A 22,702-nucleotide genomic window follows, 5' to 3' on the forward strand; every position below is an offset into this window, starting at 1 on the left:
TCAGACTACTTCACGGTTACAAAAATTGGTGCTGTGACTGCGCTGCCCTGTGCGTCGTTGATCCATGAATCTTAACACCAGAACTACCGGTTAGCAAAGACGCGCCTAGTGTAGCTTGCGCTCGGCCTGCTACATATAGCCAGGAAGGATGCGGCCCATTATTCTCCGAGCTTTTGACGTAAGGTCGACAACTTCACACTCGTCGCCGAGACTCCTGCGAGCAACACGGCCAATTGGTGCTCTTGTATCACTTTCCCTGTGTATCCGGCGGACCTAAGGGAAAATATGTGCAAGATAGGCGAAGATGCGCAGGTTGGATGTATGGGCCAACGCCACACATGCGGGTTGTTCTCCGATGAAGAATATGTAGTCTGTTGGCATTACATTTGGTGTCAGACTAAGCAGCGTCGTCCACGGCAGAGCGTTGCAAAGAAACCCAGCGACGGCCTTTGGGCTGCAAGTTTTATCAAGCCTCTCAAGACGCAATTGACCCTGAACAAGAAAAAGTATATCACATCTGCGCCGGATCAAGGAAATAAGATGACAGTACGTGTGGGTTATATCGACTTGCATTTGTAAGTGTTCGGTACCCGCAATTGTGCATCCACGAACCCACTCCCACAATCATTCGTGCTGGTATCACGACGACCTCGGGACAATCACCTCAAGCCGCCTCGCAAATTTTCTCTCACCCTTGTGGCAAGCAGAATTATGGCATAACACCTACTGTGATCAACCAAAGAGCGGAACGATATCCAGGAACTACACAGCAAAAGTTTCTGTTCTCTGATGGTCCGCACCAACAGATCATTGCTCGTGCCCGCTAAAGGGACTCTAGAGCAACTGTTCCGGCCAGAAGGATCGTCATCTAGTACACCTGAGCTCTACAGTCTATTACAGCGTAGGAAAACTCTGACTTCTGCTTCACCCTGAGACACCCATCATGTGGTGACCGGCGCGACGTCGGCCATGATAGCTTCCGGCACACTATGCCTATCCCGATACCTTTCCTCTCTCCCCATACCCAAACTCCATGTTTTCTCCTCTTTGATCCGCGGCAGGAACAGGATACAGTCTATGATAGGCGCATTGCAGAGGACTTTGAGGCTCGGTAAGGTAGGTACGCGAATGTTGAAGGCGGTCAAAGCCGTCAACGGGCCGAACCGCGCATGATGAGCGTATACAGCGTGCAGGACTGGTTTCCTGTCCGCTCCGGACGAAAGCGCTGTGAAGTCATTGGCTATGGGCAAGCAAATTGGTGGACAAGAAGCGGTGACGATGAGGGTCTGGGCCGGCGTTGTCCTCGGCATGGCGCAGATAGCGATAGAGCTAGAATCATCCTGGTGCAGTATCGTGTTTGCAAAGGATCGATGATGCCATCAACCATGCATGGATGGGCAGTGACTTTCGGGCAGGGCACATTTAACATTGCTGGCTTGGTGCACTGAAACATGTTGATCCTTAAAAAAAAAGTCCAAGCCTAGGTGTGGCTGCTTTCAGCCACAAAGTTCAGTAAACTTGGCGAACTGTAAGTCTGCTGATTCTCGTGACGCAGACTGGCGAGCGCCCAGAGGTAGAGGCTCCGATATAGTAATCGGGGCACGCCGTTTCCTCCAAAGGCGTGGTTTGGGGTCTACATGTCGGCCAGCTTGCTGATGATAAGTATCAATCAGACAAACAGTACGTTGCACTGTACCTTTTGGCTGTAGCAAAAGGCCAAAAAATCAATAGAGCACTTGGTCTTCTTCTGTTGCGCCTCCACATGGCGATGATGGCCAGGACGCGTACGGTACGTGTTTCGGGCCTGGGACGGTGGTATTGACAGCCCCACATCAGCTCAGCACTGTTCATCCACCACCTCTCCACCACCTCTCTATAGCCTCTCCATAGCCAAGGCTAAACGAACCGGGCAACTGTGCATGAGGTTGCGCACAATCTGGTCATTGTCACATGATGCCCCAGACTTTCCCACGAGGAGGAGAAGATGGGGTGCTGGAGACATGTGAAAGGGTGCAGTGCACGGTGCACGGTGCGCAGATCCCCACACATGACCAACTGCCGTCGGGGCCGAGGTAAATCGTCATTGTCAACAGCTCGGCTGCTTTCATGAGACACGTCCGGGTCAGATCGAGAATGACCTTAGTCTGAACATCTCTCACACTGCAAGCCACCTATTCTCTCTTCCTCACTCTTCACATCCTGCACTTTACCATCGTGGGATCTTTGCTGATACCCATTTGACATTTGACACTCTTGTTGCTTGCTTGTATTGGACATTCCTCAAGCGCAACTTCTCTCCGCCAACAAACCAAGGGGCAGCCTCATCACAAAAGCGAACCATACACATCATGGCTGCGCAGGAGCTGCGATACGATGGCCAGACCGTTGTGGTAACGGGTGCTGGCGGTGGTCTGGGCCGCGAATATGCCGTCTTCTATGGCAGCCGCGGCGCGAACGTCGTTGTAAACGACCTGGGCGCAAGCTTCAAGGGCGAAGGACAGGGCTCGGCAGTACGTGTTTTCAGTCCAGATACCATTTCTCTGTTGCTAACCCCATGACAGGCTGCAGACAAGGTCGTCGATGAGATTCGCTCCGCCGGCGGCAAGGCGGTCGCCAACTACGATTCGGTCGAGAACGGAGAGGCCATCATCAAGACGGCCATCGACACATTTGGACGTATTGACATCCTCATCAACAACGCCGGCATCTTGCGCGATGTCAGCTTCAAGAACATGAAGCAGGCAGATTGGGATCTAATCTACCGTGTCCACGTCTACGGAGCCTACAAGTGCGCACATGCTGCATGGCCCTACTTCAGGAAACAGAAGTACGGAAGGTTGATCAGCACCGCATCTGCTGCGGGTCTTTTCGGATCCTTCGGACAGACAAACTACTCTGGTATGCATACATCTTCTGCGAGAACATGAACGTTTGCTGACCCCGACAGCCGCCAAACTCGCTCTTGTTGGCTTCACCGAGACGCTTGCCAAGGAGGGCTTGAAGTACAACATCCTCTGCAATGTCATTGCCCCAATCGCCGCTAGCCGAATGACTGAAACCGTCATGCCTCCTGACGTCCTCGAGAAATTGAAGCCCGAATGGGTCGTTCCGCTCGTTGCCGTCCTCACACACAAATCCTCCACCGAGACGGGCTCCATCTTCGAGGCGGGCGCAGGCCACGTGGCTAAGCTGCGATGGGAACGAGCCACTGGTGCTCTGCTCAAGGCCGACGACACCCTTACACCCGAAGCTGTCGCTGCCAAGTGGAAGGATGTTGTCGACTTCTCCAAGCCTGAGCACCCGCAAGGTCCAGCCAACGCCCTCGAACTGCTTGAGAAGGCCAACCAACTGCCTTCCAACCCCCAGGGCGAGCCAATCGACTTCAAGGGCAAGGTTGCTCTTGTCACTGGTGGAGGTGCTGGCTTGGGCCGCATCTACTGCTTGCAGCTGGCCAAGCGCGGTGCCAAGGTCGTTGTCAACGACCTCGTAAACCCCGACGACACTGTTCAGGAGATCCAGAAACTTGGTGGAGAGGCTGTTGGCAACAAGGGCGATGTACAGGACGGCGAGTCTGTTATCAAGACCGCGATTGAGAAGTACGGTCGCATCGATATCCTGATTAACAACGCCGGAATTCTCCGCGACAAGGCATTCGCCAACATGACCGACGAGCAGTGGGACATCATTCACAAGGTTCACTTGTTCGGTACCTACTCCTGCACAAAGGCTGCATGGCCCTACATGCTCAAGCAGAAGTACGGCCGTATCCTCAACACCACCTCTACCAGCGGTATCTACGGCAACTTCGGCCAGGCAAACTACGCCTCAGCCAAGTGCGGTATCCTCGGTTTCTCAAAGTCCCTCGCGCTTGAGGGCAAGAAGAACAACATCTTTGTCAACACTGTTGCTCCCAACGCCGGCACCCAGATGACCCGCAGCATCCTGCCCGAGGAGGTTGTCCAGGCACTCAAGCCCGACTACAACGCCCCTCTGGTCATTCTGCTTGTCTCTGACAAAGCCCCTGAGCCAACTGGCGGCCTATATGAGATGGGTTCCGGATGGTTCGCGGCCACCAGGTGGCAACGTACTGGCGGTCACGGCTTCCCTGTGGACGTAAAGCTCACTCCTGAGGCTGTTCTTTCCCAATGGGAGCGCATCACCAACTTCGATGATGGCCGTGCTGACCACCCCTTCGACAACGCCAGCGGTGTCAAGTCCATCGTGGCCAACATGGAGAACACTAGCAAGAAGAACAAGAAGGAGAAGAAGCCCACAAAGAGTAACGAGGAGGTTCTTGAGGCTCAGAAGAAGGCTATTGCTACTCAATCCCAGGGCACGCCTTTCGAGTACACTGAGAGGGACGTCATTCTCTACAGTAAGTCTTGTCCATATCGTGAGATCAGCCTCGTAATTAACACATGCCAGACCTCGGAATTGGCGCCAAGCGCACTGACCTTCCTTTCGTCTACGAAGGCCACGAGGATTTCCAAGTAATCCCCACATTCGGTGTTGTACCACCTTTCAACGCTGAGCCCCCCTTCTCCTTTGATGAGATCGTCCCCAACTTCGACCCTCGTATGCTTCTCCACGGCGAGCAGTTCCTCGAAATCCGAAAGTTCCCTATCCCTACCGAAGCCAAGCTTGTCGCTGTGCCCAAGCTCGTCGAGGTTGTAGACAAGGGTGCCGCTGGACTGGTTGTATACGGTAGCACCACCAAGGATGCAAAGACTGGCGAGGAGATCTTCTACAACGAGAGCACAGTTTTCATCCGTGGCTCTGGCAACTTTGGTGGCCAGAAGAAGGGCGCTGACCGTGGGGCCGCCACAAAGGTTCACCAGCCACCAAAACGCGCACCAGACACTGTTGTTGAGGAGCGTACATCCGAGGAGCAGGCGGCTATCTACCGTCTCTCTGGCGACCTGAACCCACTCCACATCGACCCAGCTTTCAGCAAAGCTGGTGGTTTCCCAACACCGATTCTGCACGGTCTGTGCAGCTTTGGTATCTCGGGTAAGCACATTCTACAAACCTACGGTCCCTTCAAGAACATCAAGGTCAGGTTTGCGGGTGTTGTGCTGCCAGGTCAGACATTGATTACCGAGATGTGGAAGGTAGGGAACACAGTCTTGTTCCAGACCAAGGTTAAGGAGACGGGTAAGCTAGCCATCAGTGGGGCTGGTGCTGAGTTGATGGGCGGTGCTAGCAAGTTGTAGATTTGCGGACTGTGCGTGAAAGTTAGCCATTAATGGGCATTGAGGGATCCTAATGCCTTGTTGTATATATGCTGTCTATATTATCGAGTTTACCTTTCTGAACAGCTGCTTGATGTTTTTCTCCATCCGTCCTTACTACCTGTTGTCGAGCGTGATCATGGGACGAATTTTCATTGGGATCGTGATCTGGTTCGTTCTCGATCCGATCGCGCTTGTGGTGGTTGCGAAGCCGGCCGTTCTGTACGGATAGTGATCATGTCAGTATATTGAAGCTGGGAGGGAAAAGGTCTAGTGCGCATAATATTTATGTGAGATCATGTCTTCCATTCTCTCGAGGTCTGTATAGTTACTGGTGACCAAGTGTTGGATAATTGAATATTTCAAACACACGGATGGTTGAACAGGACAAGAATCGACGAGTGCGTGGCCATGCTCATGCTCGCCAGAGTGCATCGGCCATCTTCACAGTCTGCGTCATCTCCTTCACGTCATGTACCCTTACGATCTGCGCACCACCTTTGACAGCGGCCGCAACGGCAACGGCAGTTCCCCAGCCCCTGTCTTTTGCCTCCTTAGCTCCCGTAATCTTCCCGATAAAGGCCTTCCGACTTGTGCCCACAAGCCAAGGCATGCCTTCTAGGCCCGGATATCTCATCAGCTCGTCTTGTCGGCGGAGTAGCTCGAGGTTGTGTGCCTGTGTTTTTGCAAAACCAATACCAGGATCGAGAATGATGCGCCAGCGCCTAACACCTGCCTTTTCTGCTGCGTAGACGCGCTCGAGGAGTTCCCTTCCTACGGTCTCGACGATGCCATCGGGGTAGGATGTCATCTCAGGACTGGTCATAGTTTCTGGGGTGCCGCGCATATGCATAAGACACACTGTGCAGCCAAGTCTACCCATGGTTGAAAGCATTGTATCGTCCATTGCTCCCGCACTGACATCGTTGATCATGTTTGCGCCGGCTTTGATAGCCTCTTCAGCGACGCTACCACGATACGTATCGACACTGATTGCCACATTTTCAGCCTCTGGCAGTGAGCGGATCAGCTTTACGGCGGGTAAGACTCGTGCTAGCTCTTCTTCGGGAGAAACCTGGACGGCACCTGGCCGAGTTGATTGCCCGCCTACATCGATGATCGTAGCTCCATCGGCAATGTGTGATCGGATGGTATTCGCCAACTGCGCTTCGTCGATACCATAATTCTGACCACCATCCGAGAAGGAATCAGGTGTGACGTTCAGGATAGACATGATACGCGTGTTGTTTGTCAGTTGAGCAGAGGAGATAGGCGATAGATGCGGTGCAAGGGGCGTCATTGGTACTAGGGGTACATCTGGTATGGGTAATCTTTTAAGATGATCCCTTATCTGACCTTTGAATGGAAAATTCCTGGGGTCTCTCGGCAGAAGTCTAGGAAATGTCAGAACTGTTGGATTGAAAACACTCAACAGAGACTTACTCGAGAAGTGGGCGAAGGACAAATTCTCTCTCGAACATCAAGGCATGGGGTATTTGTAGTCTCTCGTCGGAATACACTGTATAGTCCCAGAGTAAGATGTCCAGATCGATATTCCTTGGTCCCTTGTCGATAATCTTGACGCGATCCATTTTCTTTTCAACCCTCTGAAGCTCGTCTAAGAGTTCAATTGGTGACAGTGGAGTCTCTATCTGCGTGCGTCAGTTTAGTGTTCAGATTGAGGGCAAAGACATAGCATACTTCACAGGCACCATTGACGAAATTGTCTTGATCGACTACGTACATGGCCTTGGTCTCCCACAAGCTACTGGTTTGTATGATCTTCACCTTCCCACCAGATTCCAGCTCTCGGCAAGCACGTTCAATCATGGCCACTCTGTCACCCATGTTGCTGCCCAAGGCGATGAAGGCGCGATACTTTTTCGGATCTGTGGCATCCCGTGCACTGGACACATGTCGCCGCGATGGCTGCGACAAGCTCGGGAATCCGCATGGGAAGCGCAGAGTATGGGTGTCACGTCGAGAAACACATGGCCGGCGTTGGGCGGGCAGCGAAGGAAAATTTGTAGACTTGGGCAACTTGCTGTTGATGGTGCTGACCGCACGCGCGCTCGGACGTGGACAGGCTGAGCGTGCAGCCCGTGGCGTAGCTAAACGCTTGGTCGCATTAGTGAACATGATTGCATGTGACGGGATGGGACAGAGACTGACTGGCATGTGGTGCCAGGAGCCGGTGGGCTTCCCCGGAAAAGGCTAAAACGCATACAGCTAGTCTTCTCCGCGTGACAGATGCGTCGTGCCTCGGCTTACGGCTCGATGGGAGGCGACCAAGACTCCCCTCGCTGCTCACGCCATAAGAAAGCGGTCTACTCCTCCTTCCACTTGGCTACTGATTTGCGTCGCATTCGTGTTCTTTAGACATAGAGCAGAATTTCAACCCTAGATCCCAAACCACCATGGCTTCACCACGTATGGCATCCACGGTGCACTCACATGTCCACGGGTTCCTCGGCTGACGAATCTCAGAGCAACTTCGCACCAAGCTGACCGACCTGCTGAAGATCCAGCACCCCGTCATGCTTGCCGGCATGAACGTGGCTGCTGGACCAAAGCTCGCGGCCGCCGTCACCAACGCTGGCGGTCTCGGTGTCATCGGCGGTGTCGGATACACGCCAGACATGCTCCGTGAACAGATCGCTGAGCTCAAGGGATACCTCAACGACCAGAACGCGCCCTTTGGTATCGACCTGCTCCTCCCCCAGGTCGGAGGCAGCGCGCGCAAGACCAAGTACGTCCTCTGGGCGAGCCTGCCACCCCAAAGGCACGACGCTAACGATATGCAGCTACGACTACACCAAGGGCAAGCTGAACGAGCTCGTCGACATCATCATCGAATCCGGCGCCAAGCTCTTCGTCTCCGCCGTCGGCGTCCCACCCAAGGCTGTCGTCGAGAAGCTGCACAAGAACGGCGTTCTATACATGAACATGATCGGACACCCCAAGCACATCAAGAAGTGCCTCGACGTCGGTGTTGACATCATCTGCGCACAAGGAGGTGAGGGCGGTGGACATACTGGCGACGTTCCCACGTCCGTCTTCATCCCAGCGGCTGTCAAGATGGTAGAGGGCTACAAGTCTCCCTTGACCGGCGAGCAAGTGCAAATCGTGGCTGCTGGCGGTATCTTCAGCGGCCAGTCGCTCGCTGCAATGCTCACATTCGGTGCTACCGGCGTCTGGGTAGGAACACGTTTCATCCTCTCCGAGGAGGCTGGCGCGCCCAAGGCACACCAGGAAGCCGTCCAAACAGCTGGCTGGGACGACAACATCCGCACCATCATCTTCACTGGCTGACCACTTCGTATCCGCAACAACCCATATGTCGCCAACTGGGAGGAAAACAGACAAGCCGAGATCAAGGAGCTCACTAGCAAGGGTATAATACCCGTCGAGCACGATCTTGAGAAGATGGGTGACGACCTCGACGACGAGACCATGGACAATGCCCGACCATTCCTCATGGGCAAGGTTGCCGCTGTTGTCAACGAAAAGAAGACTGCGAGGGAAATCGTCGATGAGCTCGTCACAGACGCTGTCAAGTGGCTGAACATTGGCAACTCGTTTATCGTGTCCAAGTCGAAGCTTTGAGCAACAATTTTAGATAGTTTAGTTTCGCAATAATCTTCGAAGTCGCATTCTATTTCAATATGCATAGTTCAGGTGTAGAGCTGACTAGAAAATGTGCGGTAAGATGCCATACCGTGGAGACTCGATTAGGTATACTACATGGGTTGACTGCTTGGACTTGTCATGCTAATGGAGTGAAAGCCATCCTTTGACCTCTCTAATGTTTTGGCACAATCATGCGTCACATATTTAGCGTTGTAGGAATATCATCGAGAATGCAGTTGGTTATGCCATTATCGCACTGCTATGTATGCCTAGGAAGCGCTGGTGGCTGAGCTGACAGGCAGACTCACTGGCATTGGGGTGCCGGATGCAGAAGCGGTCGACGATGTGCCGCCACCACTACCACCGCCGTTCTTCTTTTGAACTACGGCCGAAACGACTTGGCCAGCGGTGTTCGTCACAATGTCGACAAGAGCATTGAGAGGCTCGTAAGAGAAGGTCTTCTGTGTAAGTCCCTGGCCAACCTGCTTTGCGCTACCAGCAACCTCGGTCATGTTGAGCTGTGAATGCAAATTAGTGGCTGTAACCTAGCAAAGTGCAAGTATGCTCACCTTGAAGTTTCCGACAATCTGCTGGAGGGCATCTCCGCCGCTTCCCACGACCTCTTGGACAATGTTACCAAGGTTATCAACCAAGAAGTTGAGTGTCTTTCCATTTTGCGTAATCGATCCCAGCTACATGTCGTTAGTCTCTTCAAATCCTTTCGAATATCCGGATACTTACAAGACCATCCACAGCGCCAATCACTTCTCCAACCAAGTTCGTGACGTTTCCAATCAAGCCGATCAAAAGAGGATTTAGGTCCAAAGAATCGAAAACGCGCTCAACAATCGAGACAAGGTTGCCCAATCGCACGACCAGCTCAAGATCAACATCTACATCAGCAATAGTGATGTTGACCTTTTCCACAGAGACTTGAACACCAGCATTGATCTGGACGAGACCGGCAACTTTGGCATTCAGGTTAAGGTCTGCCTGAAGCCTATCAACACCTAGTTCGATTCTGCCTACGTGAAGTTCGGGGACACGGAGAAGCACATCCGGGGGTGAAGATCCTGTAGGCGCAACCTCTGGCGGCGTTGTCGAAGTCCCATTGCCTCGCGGCGGGGTGCTGCTAGTAGGCGGTGGGGTTGATGGTGCCTCCGATGTCGTTTGCGCAGAAATGAGTGTTGCAAAGGCGAAGAAAATGCTGATGAGCAGTAGGCGGATAGAGAACGACATGTTGGTGTGGGCGACGACGACGACAGCAACGACAGCGACAGTAACGAGCGAGACAGCCGTACATGTATCAGACAAACACGGCCCAAGTAATGTTTAAAGCGAAGGAATCCCGTTGCAAATCAGCCGAAACGCACATGGAGTATAACCAGGATTCCCATAACGGTAATCTCGGGTAAAGCCCCCTATATAGCCAGAACAGGGATTCATTCAAGGCTGGACCGCGCCATCTGGGGCAATCCTAAGGCATGAACGTCCACAAATCCTGATTCGCATACGAACTACCGGTTCTCTAGAATTTCTGTCGAATGGCATGTGCAGAAATGATCTCCTTAATTTCCTTTTTTTGCTTGTGTGGTGGATGCCGGGTAATCGTGCTACGCAATGATCCTTGCAGACAGCTCACTACTACACCCGATGGTACTGTTAACCGTTGCTCGCCCGTCTCTTGTCGATTGACGACATCCATCGAGCTGTCGCTTCCTTCCCTTTGCCCCCTCAGCAGCACGTCGACCTCCAGCCAGTCTCTCTTTCACTACCGGTCAAGATGTTGTCGATACTCCCGACCATTACACTCCTTTCGCTGCCATTCCTCGCTGTTTGCCAATCTGCGTCTGATGGCTACAGTGGCTACAAGCTCGATGTCCGAGACGACGGTGACCCAACTGCCGTGCTTTACGAGACGGAAAACACATCTTCGTCCAATATCTCCGCCTTGAATCCTATTCCAGACGTCCTGCTCAACGCATCGGTTCACGTGGGCGAAATCTTCATTGGTGTCGACAACCTCACTGCGAAGATCAACCTCGACGCATAGGTACTCCAGTTGCTGCAGTTCAACGCCGGAGTCGATCTTTCCGTCGACAAAGTCTCGCTCCTTATCCAAAATGTCACCGCCAAAGTCTACCTCGAAGCACGTCTCGGTAACCTCGTTTCCATGGTCAGCGACGTACTGGACAGCATCGACCTCAACCCTGTAATCGCGGAGCTAGGAAACGGCCTCGGATCCGTCATCAATGACACTGCTGGTCTTGTTGGCGACGTCGCCGGCGGACTTACAGGAGGAGGAGGAAGCAACGACACTGCGCAAGCCAAGGCAAAGCGCGACATTGACTTCCACCAGTGGGATCTCCGAAACAACATCCTCTACTCTGTCAACAACTTTGAAGGCAACACAAACAAGCGCCGCGTCCTTGCTCAGAACGGCGATATCGTGGAGCAAACCCTCGACAATTCCGGCACCATTTCTGCGAGTAATGTTGTGGGTGATTACCTCAAAAACATGCGGTTTAATGGTTTCAACGAGAGCGTGACGTACAAGGGTGAGGAGGTGTGGGAAGAGGAATACGTTTATGAGCCTTTTATGGGGCTGTACTCCATCTCGGGTGTGTTCAAGAGTAAGAGCACGGGAGAGGTTGTCGGCACGCAACTTCTTGCAGAGGCTAGAGGGGGTGGAAGCGCTAGTATTGGCAATGAGAAGGCGTAGATACTATTACGCTTGTGTAGAAGTTTTACCAATGAAATGTAATGGTTGGAATCTACCTACTACTTCCTTCTCTGGACGCCCAATCTGATCAGTCTTACACACAAGGAGCGTCTACATACATATCCTTCTTGTGTCATGCACTTTCCGCGATTGCAAAAATCATGCCCCGGCTACCAGATTCGGCAAGTTCATGGTGAACGGCTAATCTGCCTTGGACAAGCGCATGGTGGATTCGTATGAACATCCGTGCGAGCATGGGAGACGTGCGAACCGAGATTTGGCATGCAGCCACACCCCAGAATAGTAGTAACGGTCGGGACTGTTCCATATATCGAATCGACCATGGCGTCACCCGTGGTAGGAGCGGCATCCTTCCAGCGCGCACCTACGCCATACAAGGGAGTTGGAAATCGAACGCCACCCCTGTAGTTGCCCAGGTAGAGTATCACCATACAAGGACGATTGATTGCTCTTCCTGTAGTTGTCTGAGGGGCGCAAGGAATTACAAAACGTGAACGCGGGAAACCTAGAACACCCTAGCGCAGCATGTTGCATTTTTCATGCTTAGATTCATGGAACAGAGAATTCCGTTTAGTTTCAATGGGATACTGCTTCCAAAACTAGCCTGTCTGAACAATAAAATGGCAGACTGAGAAAGACAAACCAACGATAAGTGAGCACGGACAAGAAAAGAATACTCGCAGTCAAAGGAAGTATCATGTCAGGACAGGAAATGCCTGTTGTGCTTCATTGTTGCTTGTAAATAATCACCTCTAGAACGCCGATAATGCCATACCATGCCGTGCTGGTGGAGTGAGATGAGATTGTTCTAAGAGAATCTTAACGCCATATGATGCCCGAGAAAGGTTGCTGCCGTATCTTCATCCAAAATCTACGCATCGTATACGTCGAGCCAGCCGAGCGCGACTGTAGAAAATCACGGTATGAAAGTCGTATCTTCTTCGACTTCGGAAGGGGTTTATCTCGAGAGTGGTTGCGTAGGTTGTAGTCGCCTCTGTCACCAAAGCCGCTAACACAGGCCTTGATCGTCCTCGATTGTATAACCCCCAAACCCTCTACTCTTCGAGCCTTCCCATCATATTCTTTCGTACCTTGGTGTTGACCACACCGCCAACACCAAACGCAGGTACAATACGACATATTCTTGCCGCAGCACTCTTGGCCCAATCTCTTACAACGCGCCCCGCCCTCCCATCAACACCACCCACCGCAGCATCAGGTCTGTTGTACAAATCAAGACCCAGCAAATGCAATGGCGTGCTCACAAGCTGAACCGCAGCAGGCGTAATAAACTGCGCAACGCTCAGCGCGCCAACATACTTCTTCACTTCGTCGCCCATGCGCTCGTCCACCTTGGGCGCGAGCAGCGGCGGCAAATTGAACGAAGCAAAAATGGTAAGACAGTCGCGAACTGTAAAGAGCGCAAAAGTCGGCAAAAGAACAGGCCGTGGAGAGGATCCCGGCGCAGCAAAAAGCCGCGTAAACTGGTTGTCCTTGTACAGACACAAAGCCAGATTTGCTGTACTCGTAGCTAGGAACTTGCTCGTTCCGCTAGTCTGTTTCTGCAACCCTTGTGTAGGCTTCACGGTCGCAGAAGCTGTGTCGATACTGTTCGCCGTAAAGTACGTTCCGAAGTACAGACTGAAGATGAGGACAAAGGGCTTGCTTGCCACAAATCGGTGGGGTTTTGCTAGTAATTCCACGGCGCTCTTCTTCAGACTAGCGCCCAGTGTGTTCCTGCCGCTTGCGTTTTCGATGATGCCTTTATCGATCATGGTGATAATGGGCGCGACGAGTACCCCTGCGGCGCCTGCTGAGAGGGCGTCGACGCCGATGCGTAGGCCGAGCTTGGAGGTATTCCATTCGCGAGGTGTGTCGGTCGAGGTAGTAGGTGTGCGCATTGCAGGCAACGGCAGCTTGGGTTTGGGAATTGCAAGAGAAGGCGTGTTTACACCGCTGGCTTGTTCTTCCCCCATTGCAGCTTCCTCCGGTGATTGATAAACTCTCTCTTTCTGTGCTGCATGTGAAAACTTCAGCTCTTCAATCCTGCTCTTTCCGCGGGCGCTTTACGCTTGCAGTCTCCGGTAGACTGTCTCTGGTCGTGTGTCTCGAGCGCGACCGATGTGCCGTGAAGATTCATAACACAGGAGCACCTGTTATTGTTGTTGAGGGATTTGATTCACCAGCCACTGACGAAAGATATCGGAGTTTAGCTGAAAGTTCTCCGGGATGAACACCGACGTCGGAGCAAGAGCTGCCGAGTCGAGCGCTGGGTCCGTTGATTGGTCCATGTCTTTGAAACCTGCATCATCGGACGTTCGCAGGTAAGTTGGCCGTGGGTAGCATCGGCTGAGGTATGATCATGTGTACTGCATGGCATGTCTGTGTAAATGCAGGGTCCATCGTGGGGAAACCGACCAAAGTTGGCGATCCGGGGCACCTCGAGCTAGGACACTGCACCCCTCTCTTGTCATAGTCTTGCTACAATGCTAGCAAACTACTCCATCAACCCATAGGCTGGAACAACAGCGCATCTAGCTGTGCATAGGCTTATCGCTTAGGATGTGACAAACTGCAAGTTCGCAGCCAGGGTATGCCCACAAGAGCGGGCAGTTCACGACTCATGATGTCTATATCAACCGGTAAACGCGGCTGAGTAATGAGCAACTTAGCCGAAGCCATCTGCCAAAGTTCCGAAAGATACCGATCTTGCGAGTGCTTAGCTGACGGCGTCCTCTAGCGACCGGTGAGAAACCGAAGACGCAGAGATGAGACGATGATGTGGAGGCGGTGTGACATATATTGCGACCACAACCAGTTAACGAAGGCTGATTTAATTCTTGACTACTTTTGTAATCACGGGCAAAGGACTCCGCTTCGAAACTATCCTAGTCTTCCCAACGATTCACTTGCATGTGATGCGCCCAAACTCCAATACACCCTGGACATCCCGTCTGTATCTCAATTCCTTAGCGCACGCAGCCTCTCAGTGAACGCCTCTTCTTCCTGTTCGGTAGGCCCAACTTTGGTCTTGACTGGTGTGGCTTCTTGGAGATCTTGCTGTAAATCCACACCTGCCTTGTCTGCTGCCTGTGCCATCAGACGGTCGACGTCTTCTTGTGGTGTACCGACGGCGGTCGCGGAGGAGGTGATGTCCTGGTAGAGTTCTGTGGCCGAGTCTACGTTCTCGAACTGCTTCTCAAAGTCGACCATGACGGAGGCAATCTGTATGTTGTCAGCGACCGTGAATCAGGAAGCTGTGAGTGCCGCGTACCCTCTCTGGACTCATAGACTTCATAGCCACGTCTAAACTCCGGTTGACCTTCATCATGTTGCCTGTGATCTGTCGCATGGTGACTGCTGTTTGCACGCGACCTGCGACGGCATCGACGCGTGAGGCAAGTTGCAGCAGGTTGAGCTTCTCGTTCTGCTTGCGGATCGCGTTTCCGGCGTATATACGTGCAATGTCATTGTGGCCTTGCTTCATAGCCTGGCACACTCGTCAATACAACATCTGTGGCGTGAAAAGCACGTTACTCACCTTCTCCAGCTTGGTCTTCTCTGCCTGTTCCTCTTTGCCGGCTTTGAGCGCCTGCCTGTTCAGCGACTTGGCTGTGAACTGATGAGTGTAAGCTTAGCGTTTGTTGGCGTCGAAACAAGCAAGCTAGCTTACCTTTAGGTTAAAAAGCGCATTCTCGAGACCCGACATGATGTACAGTTGGGCAAGGTAGGGGTTGGTGGAGTTGTGCTATGGGTAGTGGTTCGGGAGATGGGCAGTAGTGGGCAGCGCTGTAGGTGGGATGCGGCTACTGGCCACGCGGGGTGTGTGGGCCCAACCCAACGCGACGTCATTGGCAGTGATACAAATGCGCCTCTTGCTCTGGGCGCGCCGTCACGAAGCAGCAGGAAGCGAGTGTGTGTGAATGCATGCAGAGAGAATAGAATATCTACTGTCGCGACAACCACGAGTACCGTGTTGTAGCCTTCCAGACTTGCATGTCCCTTGGATAACGCCTATTTCTATGCTTGAAACATGCCGGCCCGTACACCCTGAATGCCCTTGATGTATCCCTAATCTAAGTCAAACGCCTGCCTCGCGCCGTTGCAATGCCCATCAAACGCCGCACAACTGAAGCCATTATTCGTACAAGTCGTTCACAGGGAGCAACACTATTGCGCGGGCGGCGCGTTGAACTTGCTCGTAGCGTTCTTGAAGAGTTCTTCCTGCGCAGCGATGAGCTGTTCCTCGGTCATGCCGCTCTGCTCGATCTTGGTCTGCTTCTTCTCGCGATTCTGCCCCGCGTTAGCCAGTCGTCGCGTAACCTGCACCTTTGTCGGCCTACCTGTTGTTGCTTCTTGTAGTCTTGGGCCACCTCGAGGATGGCTGGGACATAGTCGCCAAAATCCAGCTCTTCCAGGGCAGCCTTGACGTGCTCGCAGGCTATCGTCTTCTTGGCGTCCTTTTCGGCAATTTCGTTGGCTTCAGACGAGATGAGGGTGATGAATTCGACACAGCATTCGATCAAGAGGTCGCGCGAATCTTTCGCAAACGTCATGCCAGGCTCACTGGCGAGGATGTCTTGCACAATCTTTTGGACGGTCGCTGGGGGCGCATTAGCATTTACAGGGCGGATCAAGTCTGAAATTGCCGACCTTTGGGCAGCGACAGATCGTCGTTGCCGCCAAACTCGCGGTCAGACATGGTGGTTGGATGCGCGGCAACGGTAAGGGTGTTGGCTTTGAGCTTCGGTCTTGCGCGTGGTTGCAGCGCTGCTAAGTAAGAAATGCAAATGGGCCGCACGGGCCGGCTGTTTGGCCGAGCTGGGGCATCATGAGGACCCTTTGCCTAGGCAGGACCATTCATTGTGTAACGACAGCAGGCAGCAAACACGGCTTGACGGCCCTGTCAAGCATCAAGTTGTGAAGATCATTTTTTTTTATTCGTTTCACCAAGATAAGTGCAGCACCAAAACGTGTTGTTGAGGATTCGCAGCCTTTTCGGACCATGGGTGTCTGGCTTCCGACAAGTCAAGTTAGCCAGGGTGCAGAGGCGAGAGAAGACCATGTTGCTCGTATAGCGGCATGCATGGGCAGTTTGTAATAATCGAGTCAAGGCGAGAGTTAGTGCTGAACAGATAGGTAATGGCATGGCTAGCTCCACGGACGCTATCTGGTGCTATCGGGCCACATGTCGCTAATGTGCCAGTGGCATCACGGGTGGAGCGTTGAGGCTTTTCTTCAAACGACAGTCTTGGAGCTTGATGCAGGCCATGGCTTGAGCATTGATGTGAGGGTATTCGTGCTCCACCGGCTACGGCGCAGTGGAGGCGATGATTGGCAGCGAAGGGGACCAGCTCCGAGATCTTAGCCAGGGACTGTATCTCTTCCCGGCCGGTTTGGGCGATGCCGGCCCAGTGACATTTCGGCAGAAAGCAAAGGTAGTGGGTAACTACGTCAGCGGGTTGCACCTGCTTGGCGCACGCAGCCTGCATGGCCTGTTCCCGTGTGGTTTTGGGAGACTTGGTGATGCTGCTCGCCGAGACAGATGACAGTGGCGGTGAAAACCGGAGGACGAGCGGACGGGCTGGCGGCGGGCTATCGATGGGGGAGAGGACCGGCGGCGGCGCTGCTAGACCAAGGCATGGTGCCATGGTGCAAATGCAATCACGCTGGCAGAGGGCAGGTTGATATCAAGCAGTCAAGGCCCGGCTGCGGTGCGTGAATCCGAGAGCTCATGCCCATGCTCAGCCAGTGAGCTACACGGCGCCTGCCTAACTCGTTTGTCGGTGACGCTGCTATCAAAGTGTGTGAGAGGGCGAGCATCCAACACTTCCCGAGAGACCCCCCAGACGCCTCCCACGGTCCCAAAGTAACACGTCTACCCAGAGCCCCAGGACCCAGTCCCCAGTACCGCTGTACACCGCCCGCGCGCGTCTCCAGGCTGGCAGGACTCGGACAGCCTGCCCCGTTAAAGTGCTAGAGCAGAGTTTTCGCACAGTCGTTGCAACGCGCTTGTTTAGGGCGAAGGCCGCTCGGAGCAAGCAGAGCCAGGACCCAAGGGATTATTATGACTTCACGCCCAACTGCGGACCCGGCAGACAGCTCGCTCTCGACATCTCCCACCAGCGACACGTACTCGAGCAGCCCGTCTCGACGCAGTCTCCGGGAAACCACCAAGATTCCTCCCACGCAAGGCCCCGCGGTCGATGCCCTCCACCAGCAACGTCCCGGATTAGTCTCTCGTGCCTCGGAGAGCTCGACCAAGACCATTCGACCCCGCCACCATTTACGCAACAAGTCGAGCAGCGTCGTGCCCACCCTCTCCACGCTCAACGTCGGCACTGCGCCCTCGACCCGCCAGCCCAACACCATGGCCCAGCACACGACTGGCAACGCCTCGTCTGGCGCTGCCGACCTGCTGCGGCAAGCAATGACACGGTAAGAACCATGAATGCCTGCCTGCCTGCCTTTTCGCCTGCGCATTTGCATGTTGCCACGCATCACACCACGCATCATCATCATCATCACCACCACTACCCAGCCCACCATTCACATCGCTTCGCTTGGTCATCGCTGCTCAGTCCTCAGACGTTGCACCCACGACTCCTACCTTCACACCACCACTACCACCACCCTCACCGCCACTTCATCGTCCTTTTGCCCCCTGTCGCTCGATTCCATGCCCTCATCACTGCTAATGCCCCACAGCGCAACCAACGACAACAACGAAGACGGACACGACCAGATCGGCTCCACTAGCTCCACGCCGCCGGGTGCCACGACACCCAAGCCTGACCCGACGGACAAGCGACTGCCGGGTATTCTGCACAGTTACTTTGGCCAGGTTCGTGATTCTCTTATGCCCTCGCGGAAGTCCTCCTCTACGGTCAACCCCTCCCCCGCACCCGTCACTGCTTCCCAAGTGTCGGACCCCCGAGAAAAGGACCAAGAGTCATCCACCCACCCCAAGATGCTGCCCAGCCCCACCCCCAGTGCCTCTTCCCGAACTCCCTCGACCTCGCAGTTGACTGGTGAATCGGAGAAGCTAACGCAAGGCGACTTTGCGCCGGTGCAACAGGCTACACCTCCTCAGACACCGCGCACCCGCTCACAAGAATCAAAGCCAAAGCCTTCGAACCTGTCCCGCGCCTCAAACGCTTCCGACGAGTCCAAGGAGAGCAAGACGGCTCCCGTCGTGGCCCCCAAGGGCAAGCTTGCAGTCACAATCTCTGAAGGACGCGGTCTGCGCCCCAGCACAGACCCCTACGTTGTCTGCCAGTTCCAATGGGCTGAGTACATCTCAGACGGTCCTAGGCACGATGATTCGAAGCGACCGCCCATGCAGATGAAGCGGACCGAGAGTCAGATGGGCACTCCAATGGCCATTCCCATGAAGAGCCGGCAGAGCAGCAACAGCGGACACAGCTCAGATCCCAGAGAGAATGGCTCTCTGGAGGAAGTGACAAACCCCAAGTGGGAGCACGAGGCCATGTTGTGAGTGGCTACCTATCCCCCCATCTGCGCTGATGCTGACAGCTGTAGTGACGTTGTGGGTGACCATGCCGAAATCGACGTCTCCGTATACGACCGGGCCAACGGTGAGGCCTTCCTCGGCCACGTCCGCTTCTGCCCAAATCTGGTCGAATACAGCGAGCCATACGACGGCTGGTTCCCGCTGGAGCCTCGAGAGGGCGAGGGAGGTGTTGTCACTGGAGAGATCCACCTCAAGCTGAACTTCCAAAAGGTGGAGAAGAAGCACTATGGTCCAGAGGATTTTGAAATCCTCAAGCTCATTGGAAAGGGCACATTCGGCCAAGTGTTCCAAGTACGTAAGCGCGACACTCGCCGCATCTACGCTATGAAGGTCCTGTCCAAGAAGGTCATCGTGCAGAAGAAGGAGGTTGCCCACACACTTGGAGAACGCAACATCCTCGTCCGGACGGCCATGGCTGACTCGGCATTCATTGTCGGACTCAAATTCTCCTTCCAGACGCCCTCAGATCTATATTTTGTCACTGATTACATGTCTGGAGGCGAACTCTTCTGGCATCTCCAAAGAGAAGGCCGTTTCCAGGAAGGCCGTGCCAAGTTCTACATTGCCGAGCTCATCCTAGCCCTGCAACATTTGCACGAACACAACATTGTGTACCGAGACCTCAAGCCCGAGAATATCCTTTTGGACGCCAACGGTCATATCGCCCTCTGCGACTTTGGTCTGTCCAAGGCTAACCTTACCGAGAACGCAACGACCAACACATTCTGTGGAACCACAGAGTACCTCGCACCCGAGGTCCTCCTGGATGAGCACGGTTACACCAAGATGGTCGATTTCTGGTCGCTCGGTGTCCTAGTGTTTGAGATGTGCTGCGGCTGGAGTCCTTTCTACGCAGAAGACACCCAGCAAATGTACAAGAACATTGCGTTTGGAAAGGTCAGGTTCCCTCGGGACGCCCTCAGCACTGAAGGTAGGAATTTCGTCAAGGGACTTCTCAATAGGAACCCCAAGCACAGGCTTGGCGCTACACGCGATGCCGAGGAGCTCAAGGCGCACCCCTTCTTTGCCGACATCGACTGGGAGGCGCTGGGTAAGAAGAATGTGGTACCGCCATTCAAGCCCAAACTCAAGGGAGAGCTGGATGTTTCCAACTTCGACCCAGAGTTTACCAACGCTCTCAACGGCGCCGGTTCTCTCAACGCACGCGCAGCTGCTCTGGCATCAGGTGTCAACCCCGCATCCACACCGCTGTCGCCAACTATGCAAGCCAACTTTGCTGGCTTTACCTTTACCGATCAGAGTACAATGGAGCAACAATTTGGCAACGACAGGCACAGAAACGATGCTCTGGAACGAATGGATGAAGACGACGGAGATGACGTCAACTGGGATCGACCTGCAGGGCGCGGAGATAGGATGTCTGGCGTCGTTCCCAGTAACGAACACGACGTCTTCAACCATGGTCAATTCGATGTCTGATGAGCAGATACTCATACACTCGGCCTGCTCTTCTTTATCCTAGGCTCCTCCACGACCCGACAAAAGTTTCTGCTTTGCTCTATCTTACCAGTACATGACGACGGTACTATTGATATGAGTCTTTTCTTGGATACCCGGAGCCTATCACACAGGACCTGAACTACGTTCTAGTCCTTCACTAATTTGCCCCATCAGTCGCCGCTGTCACCGACCTTAGGCATGGTCACGATGACACGGGGTGTGCGCCACATGTCTTTCGACGACAACGCCGGGACCCGACATAGCGCGCGACTGATTACGATTACAAGATTTCACAGAATGAGTTCAAATTGCTGCAGTTCCCCACACTACAGTAGATACGATGTTTCTTTGCTGGGCTATGGGTTTGCATTGCGCTGGTGCATTGCTTTCGCTTTTTTTTCATGTCGGAGTTCTAATGGTACTTTGCCAAGTCGAGGCTGCTTATTTATCATTCTTTGTGTATTATGCGCGTGTGGTTTGCACGTCTTTCTGCGCGTTCAGCATATTAACGACATGAATCCATACGCATCGTCATCGAGGAGATACGGGTCGGGTGGTTCAATGGGTTTGGGCGAGCGTTTCTGTACATAATTATATGAGACAGCAAGTTCACTTGTTCATGTATGCCACCACGATTCGGCTCTAAAATGGTCATTCTCTTTATATCGTCTATGCACTTGATCTATCCTAGCCACCTTCTCTGATCTGCTCTCTCGCCGGGCTCATCCCACACCTCCATCATGTCCAACCACTCCAATACAAATGCTCCGACAATCTTACACCAATCTCTCACAGTCTCTGCATCCAAATGCTCGCCATCATCCTCCATGGTATGCCATACCCTCGGAAAGGGGCTTGGGATAACATGTAATATCTCCACCCCTTTGCTCATGAATGGCAAATGATCATCTGAGATACCACCACCACCCATGGTCCCGTTAACATCGGGTAGGAACGGCGAGCTGGGCTGCGATTCGAGGAGTTTTAGATCCCTGAGTCGTGATTCTATGGTCGAAAGTTGGCGGTATGCCCAGTGCGTTGTGGGAAAGTAGGATGGTACGGTGGGTGATGCGCTGCCCAGGAGATCGAGGAGCATGAAGAGAGATATTTGAGATAGCGGAGTGCGATTTTGATAGAATTTCGAGGCTGCAGAGGGGGGGTTGAATGTAGAGGCCCATTCTTGTGCTAAGGATCTAGAAGCGGATTGTGTTAGTATACGCGTAGGTATATTCGAGGTAAAGTGATAATCAGGACCATGACAATAAACGTACCTTGATCCATACAAGGAATCCGTATCAGTCCATCGCTCAAACGCTTCTTCGCCATCCAGAAACAAAATCTGAATCCCCATGTCCATATCCACTGTCCCGCCCTCTTGTAACGCAGACATCTCGTCGTACATGCGCTGGATATACGGATCAACCACCTTGGCTATGTGCATCAACATAGCGCACGGCGCCGCACTATCCGTTGCGCCGATGAACCCGCTCGGCTGGAGCTTACTATCATAATGCGCAACCAATGTGAGGAGGTTGGCTTGTCCTTTGCTGACCCATGGTGGTTCGCGTTTCACGACCAGATTCGCAAAAGGCAGCTCTGCGCCCTGCGACGTTGGCGTCGTTGATGTGCTGTTTTGCCAGGATATGTTCCAGGCTGGTAACTCGGTGCGGAAGTACGAGACTAGATGTTGCTGTGCGAGGGTTTGGCCTGGGGTGCCGGGGACGCGGGGGATGAGGAGAGGGGCGAGAAGAGGACCCGTTTTATGGTCGATGGCCGTGTCCGGGGAGGGAATCGCACGGAGGAAGGCATCTGATAGGGGTTTATAGGCGGTTGTTGGCGTGGTGGAGAGGAGGAGGACGAGCGATGGGAGGAGTGTGGATGGGAGGGTAAAGAGCATCATCGCAATGTTGGGTTGCGAAGATGCGCAATTGGCAGAGAGCTGCGCCTGCGTGCTGGGTCGATGTACTGAACTACGGGCGAGTGAGTACCCGAGCAAGAGGGAAAAGGAGCGTCGTCTCACGCAGGGGAAGCAGCCTTGATGCCCAGCAAGACTAAGTAGTAATATATGAGGCCTCGAAGAAGAGGTGAATGCAATGACCTCTT

At 53.5% G+C, this 22,702-nt stretch overlaps 10 protein-coding genes across 10 annotated transcripts; 4 read left to right on the forward strand and 6 right to left on the reverse strand.

The window, feature by feature from the left end:
* Window positions 1-2,348: 2,348 nt before the first annotated feature.
* ACET3X_001202 (uncharacterized protein) lies at window positions 2,349-5,213 on the forward strand (the record flags this gene model as incomplete). Its single annotated transcript, XM_069446468.1, has 4 exons — window positions 2,349-2,510; window positions 2,562-2,898; window positions 2,948-4,375; window positions 4,426-5,213. 4 exons carry the CDS (start codon window positions 2,349-2,351, stop codon window positions 5,211-5,213), a joined length of 2,715 nt encoding a protein of 904 aa, XP_069311444.1.
* A 332-nt stretch (window positions 5,214-5,545) lies between these two features.
* ACET3X_001203 (uncharacterized protein) lies at window positions 5,546-7,384 on the reverse strand. Its single transcript, XM_069446469.1, has 3 exons — window positions 6,933-7,384; window positions 6,675-6,883; window positions 5,546-6,625 (listed from the first exon to the last, which is right to left on the reverse strand). The coding sequence occupies exons 1-3, from the start codon at window positions 7,368-7,370 to the stop codon at window positions 5,647-5,649; spliced, it is 1,626 nt and encodes a 541-aa protein (XP_069311445.1). The 5' UTR covers window positions 7,371-7,384; the 3' UTR covers window positions 5,546-5,646.
* A 264-nt stretch (window positions 7,385-7,648) lies between these two features.
* On the forward strand, window positions 7,649-8,837 carry ACET3X_001204 (uncharacterized protein; the record flags this gene model as incomplete). The annotated part of the gene is made up of 4 exons (XM_069446470.1): window positions 7,649-7,661; window positions 7,719-7,980; window positions 8,036-8,489; window positions 8,586-8,837. 4 exons carry the CDS (start codon window positions 7,649-7,651, stop codon window positions 8,835-8,837), a joined length of 981 nt encoding a protein of 326 aa, XP_069311446.1.
* A 293-nt stretch (window positions 8,838-9,130) lies between these two features.
* Window positions 9,131-10,100, reverse strand: ACET3X_001205 (uncharacterized protein; the record flags this gene model as incomplete). Its single annotated transcript, XM_069446471.1, has 3 exons — window positions 9,131-9,379; window positions 9,431-9,553; window positions 9,603-10,100. 3 exons carry the CDS (start codon window positions 10,098-10,100, stop codon window positions 9,131-9,133), a joined length of 870 nt encoding a protein of 289 aa, XP_069311447.1.
* Window positions 10,101-10,644: 544 nt separating this feature from the next.
* ACET3X_001206 (uncharacterized protein) lies at window positions 10,645-11,583 on the forward strand (the record flags this gene model as incomplete). Its single annotated transcript, XM_069446472.1, has 2 exons — window positions 10,645-10,854; window positions 10,915-11,583. 2 exons carry the CDS (start codon window positions 10,645-10,647, stop codon window positions 11,581-11,583), a joined length of 879 nt encoding a protein of 292 aa, XP_069311448.1.
* Window positions 11,584-12,318: 735 nt separating this feature from the next.
* ACET3X_001207 (uncharacterized protein) lies at window positions 12,319-13,756 on the reverse strand. The gene has a single exon (XM_069446473.1). It carries the CDS (start codon window positions 13,578-13,580, stop codon window positions 12,660-12,662), a length of 921 nt encoding a protein of 306 aa, XP_069311449.1. The 5' UTR covers window positions 13,581-13,756; the 3' UTR covers window positions 12,319-12,659.
* Window positions 13,757-14,565: 809 nt separating this feature from the next.
* On the reverse strand, window positions 14,566-15,313 carry ACET3X_001208 (uncharacterized protein; the record flags this gene model as incomplete). The annotated part of the gene is made up of 4 exons (XM_069446474.1): window positions 14,566-14,829; window positions 14,879-15,094; window positions 15,146-15,223; window positions 15,278-15,313. 4 exons carry the CDS (start codon window positions 15,311-15,313, stop codon window positions 14,566-14,568), a joined length of 594 nt encoding a protein of 197 aa, XP_069311450.1.
* Window positions 15,314-15,527: 214 nt separating this feature from the next.
* Window positions 15,528-16,351, reverse strand: ACET3X_001209 (uncharacterized protein). The gene is made up of 3 exons (XM_069446475.1): window positions 16,258-16,351; window positions 15,948-16,207; window positions 15,528-15,897 (listed from the first exon to the last, which is right to left on the reverse strand). The coding sequence occupies exons 1-3, from the start codon at window positions 16,304-16,306 to the stop codon at window positions 15,775-15,777; spliced, it is 432 nt and encodes a 143-aa protein (XP_069311451.1). The 5' UTR covers window positions 16,307-16,351; the 3' UTR covers window positions 15,528-15,774.
* A 1,320-nt stretch (window positions 16,352-17,671) lies between these two features.
* Window positions 17,672-20,578, forward strand: ACET3X_001210 (uncharacterized protein; the record flags this gene model as incomplete). The annotated part of the gene is made up of 3 exons (XM_069446476.1): window positions 17,672-18,042; window positions 18,313-19,098; window positions 19,147-20,578. 3 exons carry the CDS (start codon window positions 17,672-17,674, stop codon window positions 20,576-20,578), a joined length of 2,589 nt encoding a protein of 862 aa, XP_069311452.1.
* A 703-nt stretch (window positions 20,579-21,281) lies between these two features.
* Window positions 21,282-22,496, reverse strand: ACET3X_001211 (uncharacterized protein; the record flags this gene model as incomplete). Its single annotated transcript, XM_069446477.1, has 2 exons — window positions 21,282-21,792; window positions 21,871-22,496. 2 exons carry the CDS (start codon window positions 22,494-22,496, stop codon window positions 21,282-21,284), a joined length of 1,137 nt encoding a protein of 378 aa, XP_069311453.1.
* Between the last annotated feature and the right edge of the window lie 206 nt (window positions 22,497-22,702).

This window comes from Alternaria dauci, chromosome 1 (genome assembly GCF_042100115.1).
Source record: "Alternaria dauci strain A2016 chromosome 1, whole genome shotgun sequence".
Classification (NCBI taxonomy): domain Eukaryota; kingdom Fungi; phylum Ascomycota; class Dothideomycetes; order Pleosporales; family Pleosporaceae; genus Alternaria; species Alternaria dauci.

Excerpts from the sequence above, each read along its gene's own strand:
- ACET3X_001203 (XM_069446469.1), bottom strand. The coding sequence starts at position 7,370 with ATGTTCACTAATGCGACCAAGCGTTTAGCTACGCCACGGGCTGCACGC. Across the intron at positions 6,884-6,932 it reads TCGTCAATGGTGCCTGTGAA|ATAGAGACTCCACTGTCACC; the intron begins GTATGCTATGTC and ends TGACGCACGCAG. Across the intron at positions 6,626-6,674 it reads GTCCTTCGCCCACTTCTCGA|ACTTCTGCCGAGAGACCCCA; the intron begins GTAAGTCTCTGT and ends GACATTTCCTAG.
- ACET3X_001207 (XM_069446473.1), bottom strand. The coding sequence starts at position 13,580 with ATGGGGGAAGAACAAGCCAGCGGTGTAAACACGCCTTCTCTTGCAATT.
- ACET3X_001209 (XM_069446475.1), bottom strand. The coding sequence starts at position 16,306 with ATGTCTGACCGCGAGTTTGGCGGCAACGACGATCTGTCGCTGCCCAAA. Across the intron at positions 16,208-16,257 it reads CGATCTGTCGCTGCCCAAAG|CGACCGTCCAAAAGATTGTG; the intron begins GTCGGCAATTTC and ends ATGCGCCCCCAG. Across the intron at positions 15,898-15,947 it reads ACTACAAGAAGCAACAACAG|AATCGCGAGAAGAAGCAGAC; the intron begins GTAGGCCGACAA and ends AACGCGGGGCAG.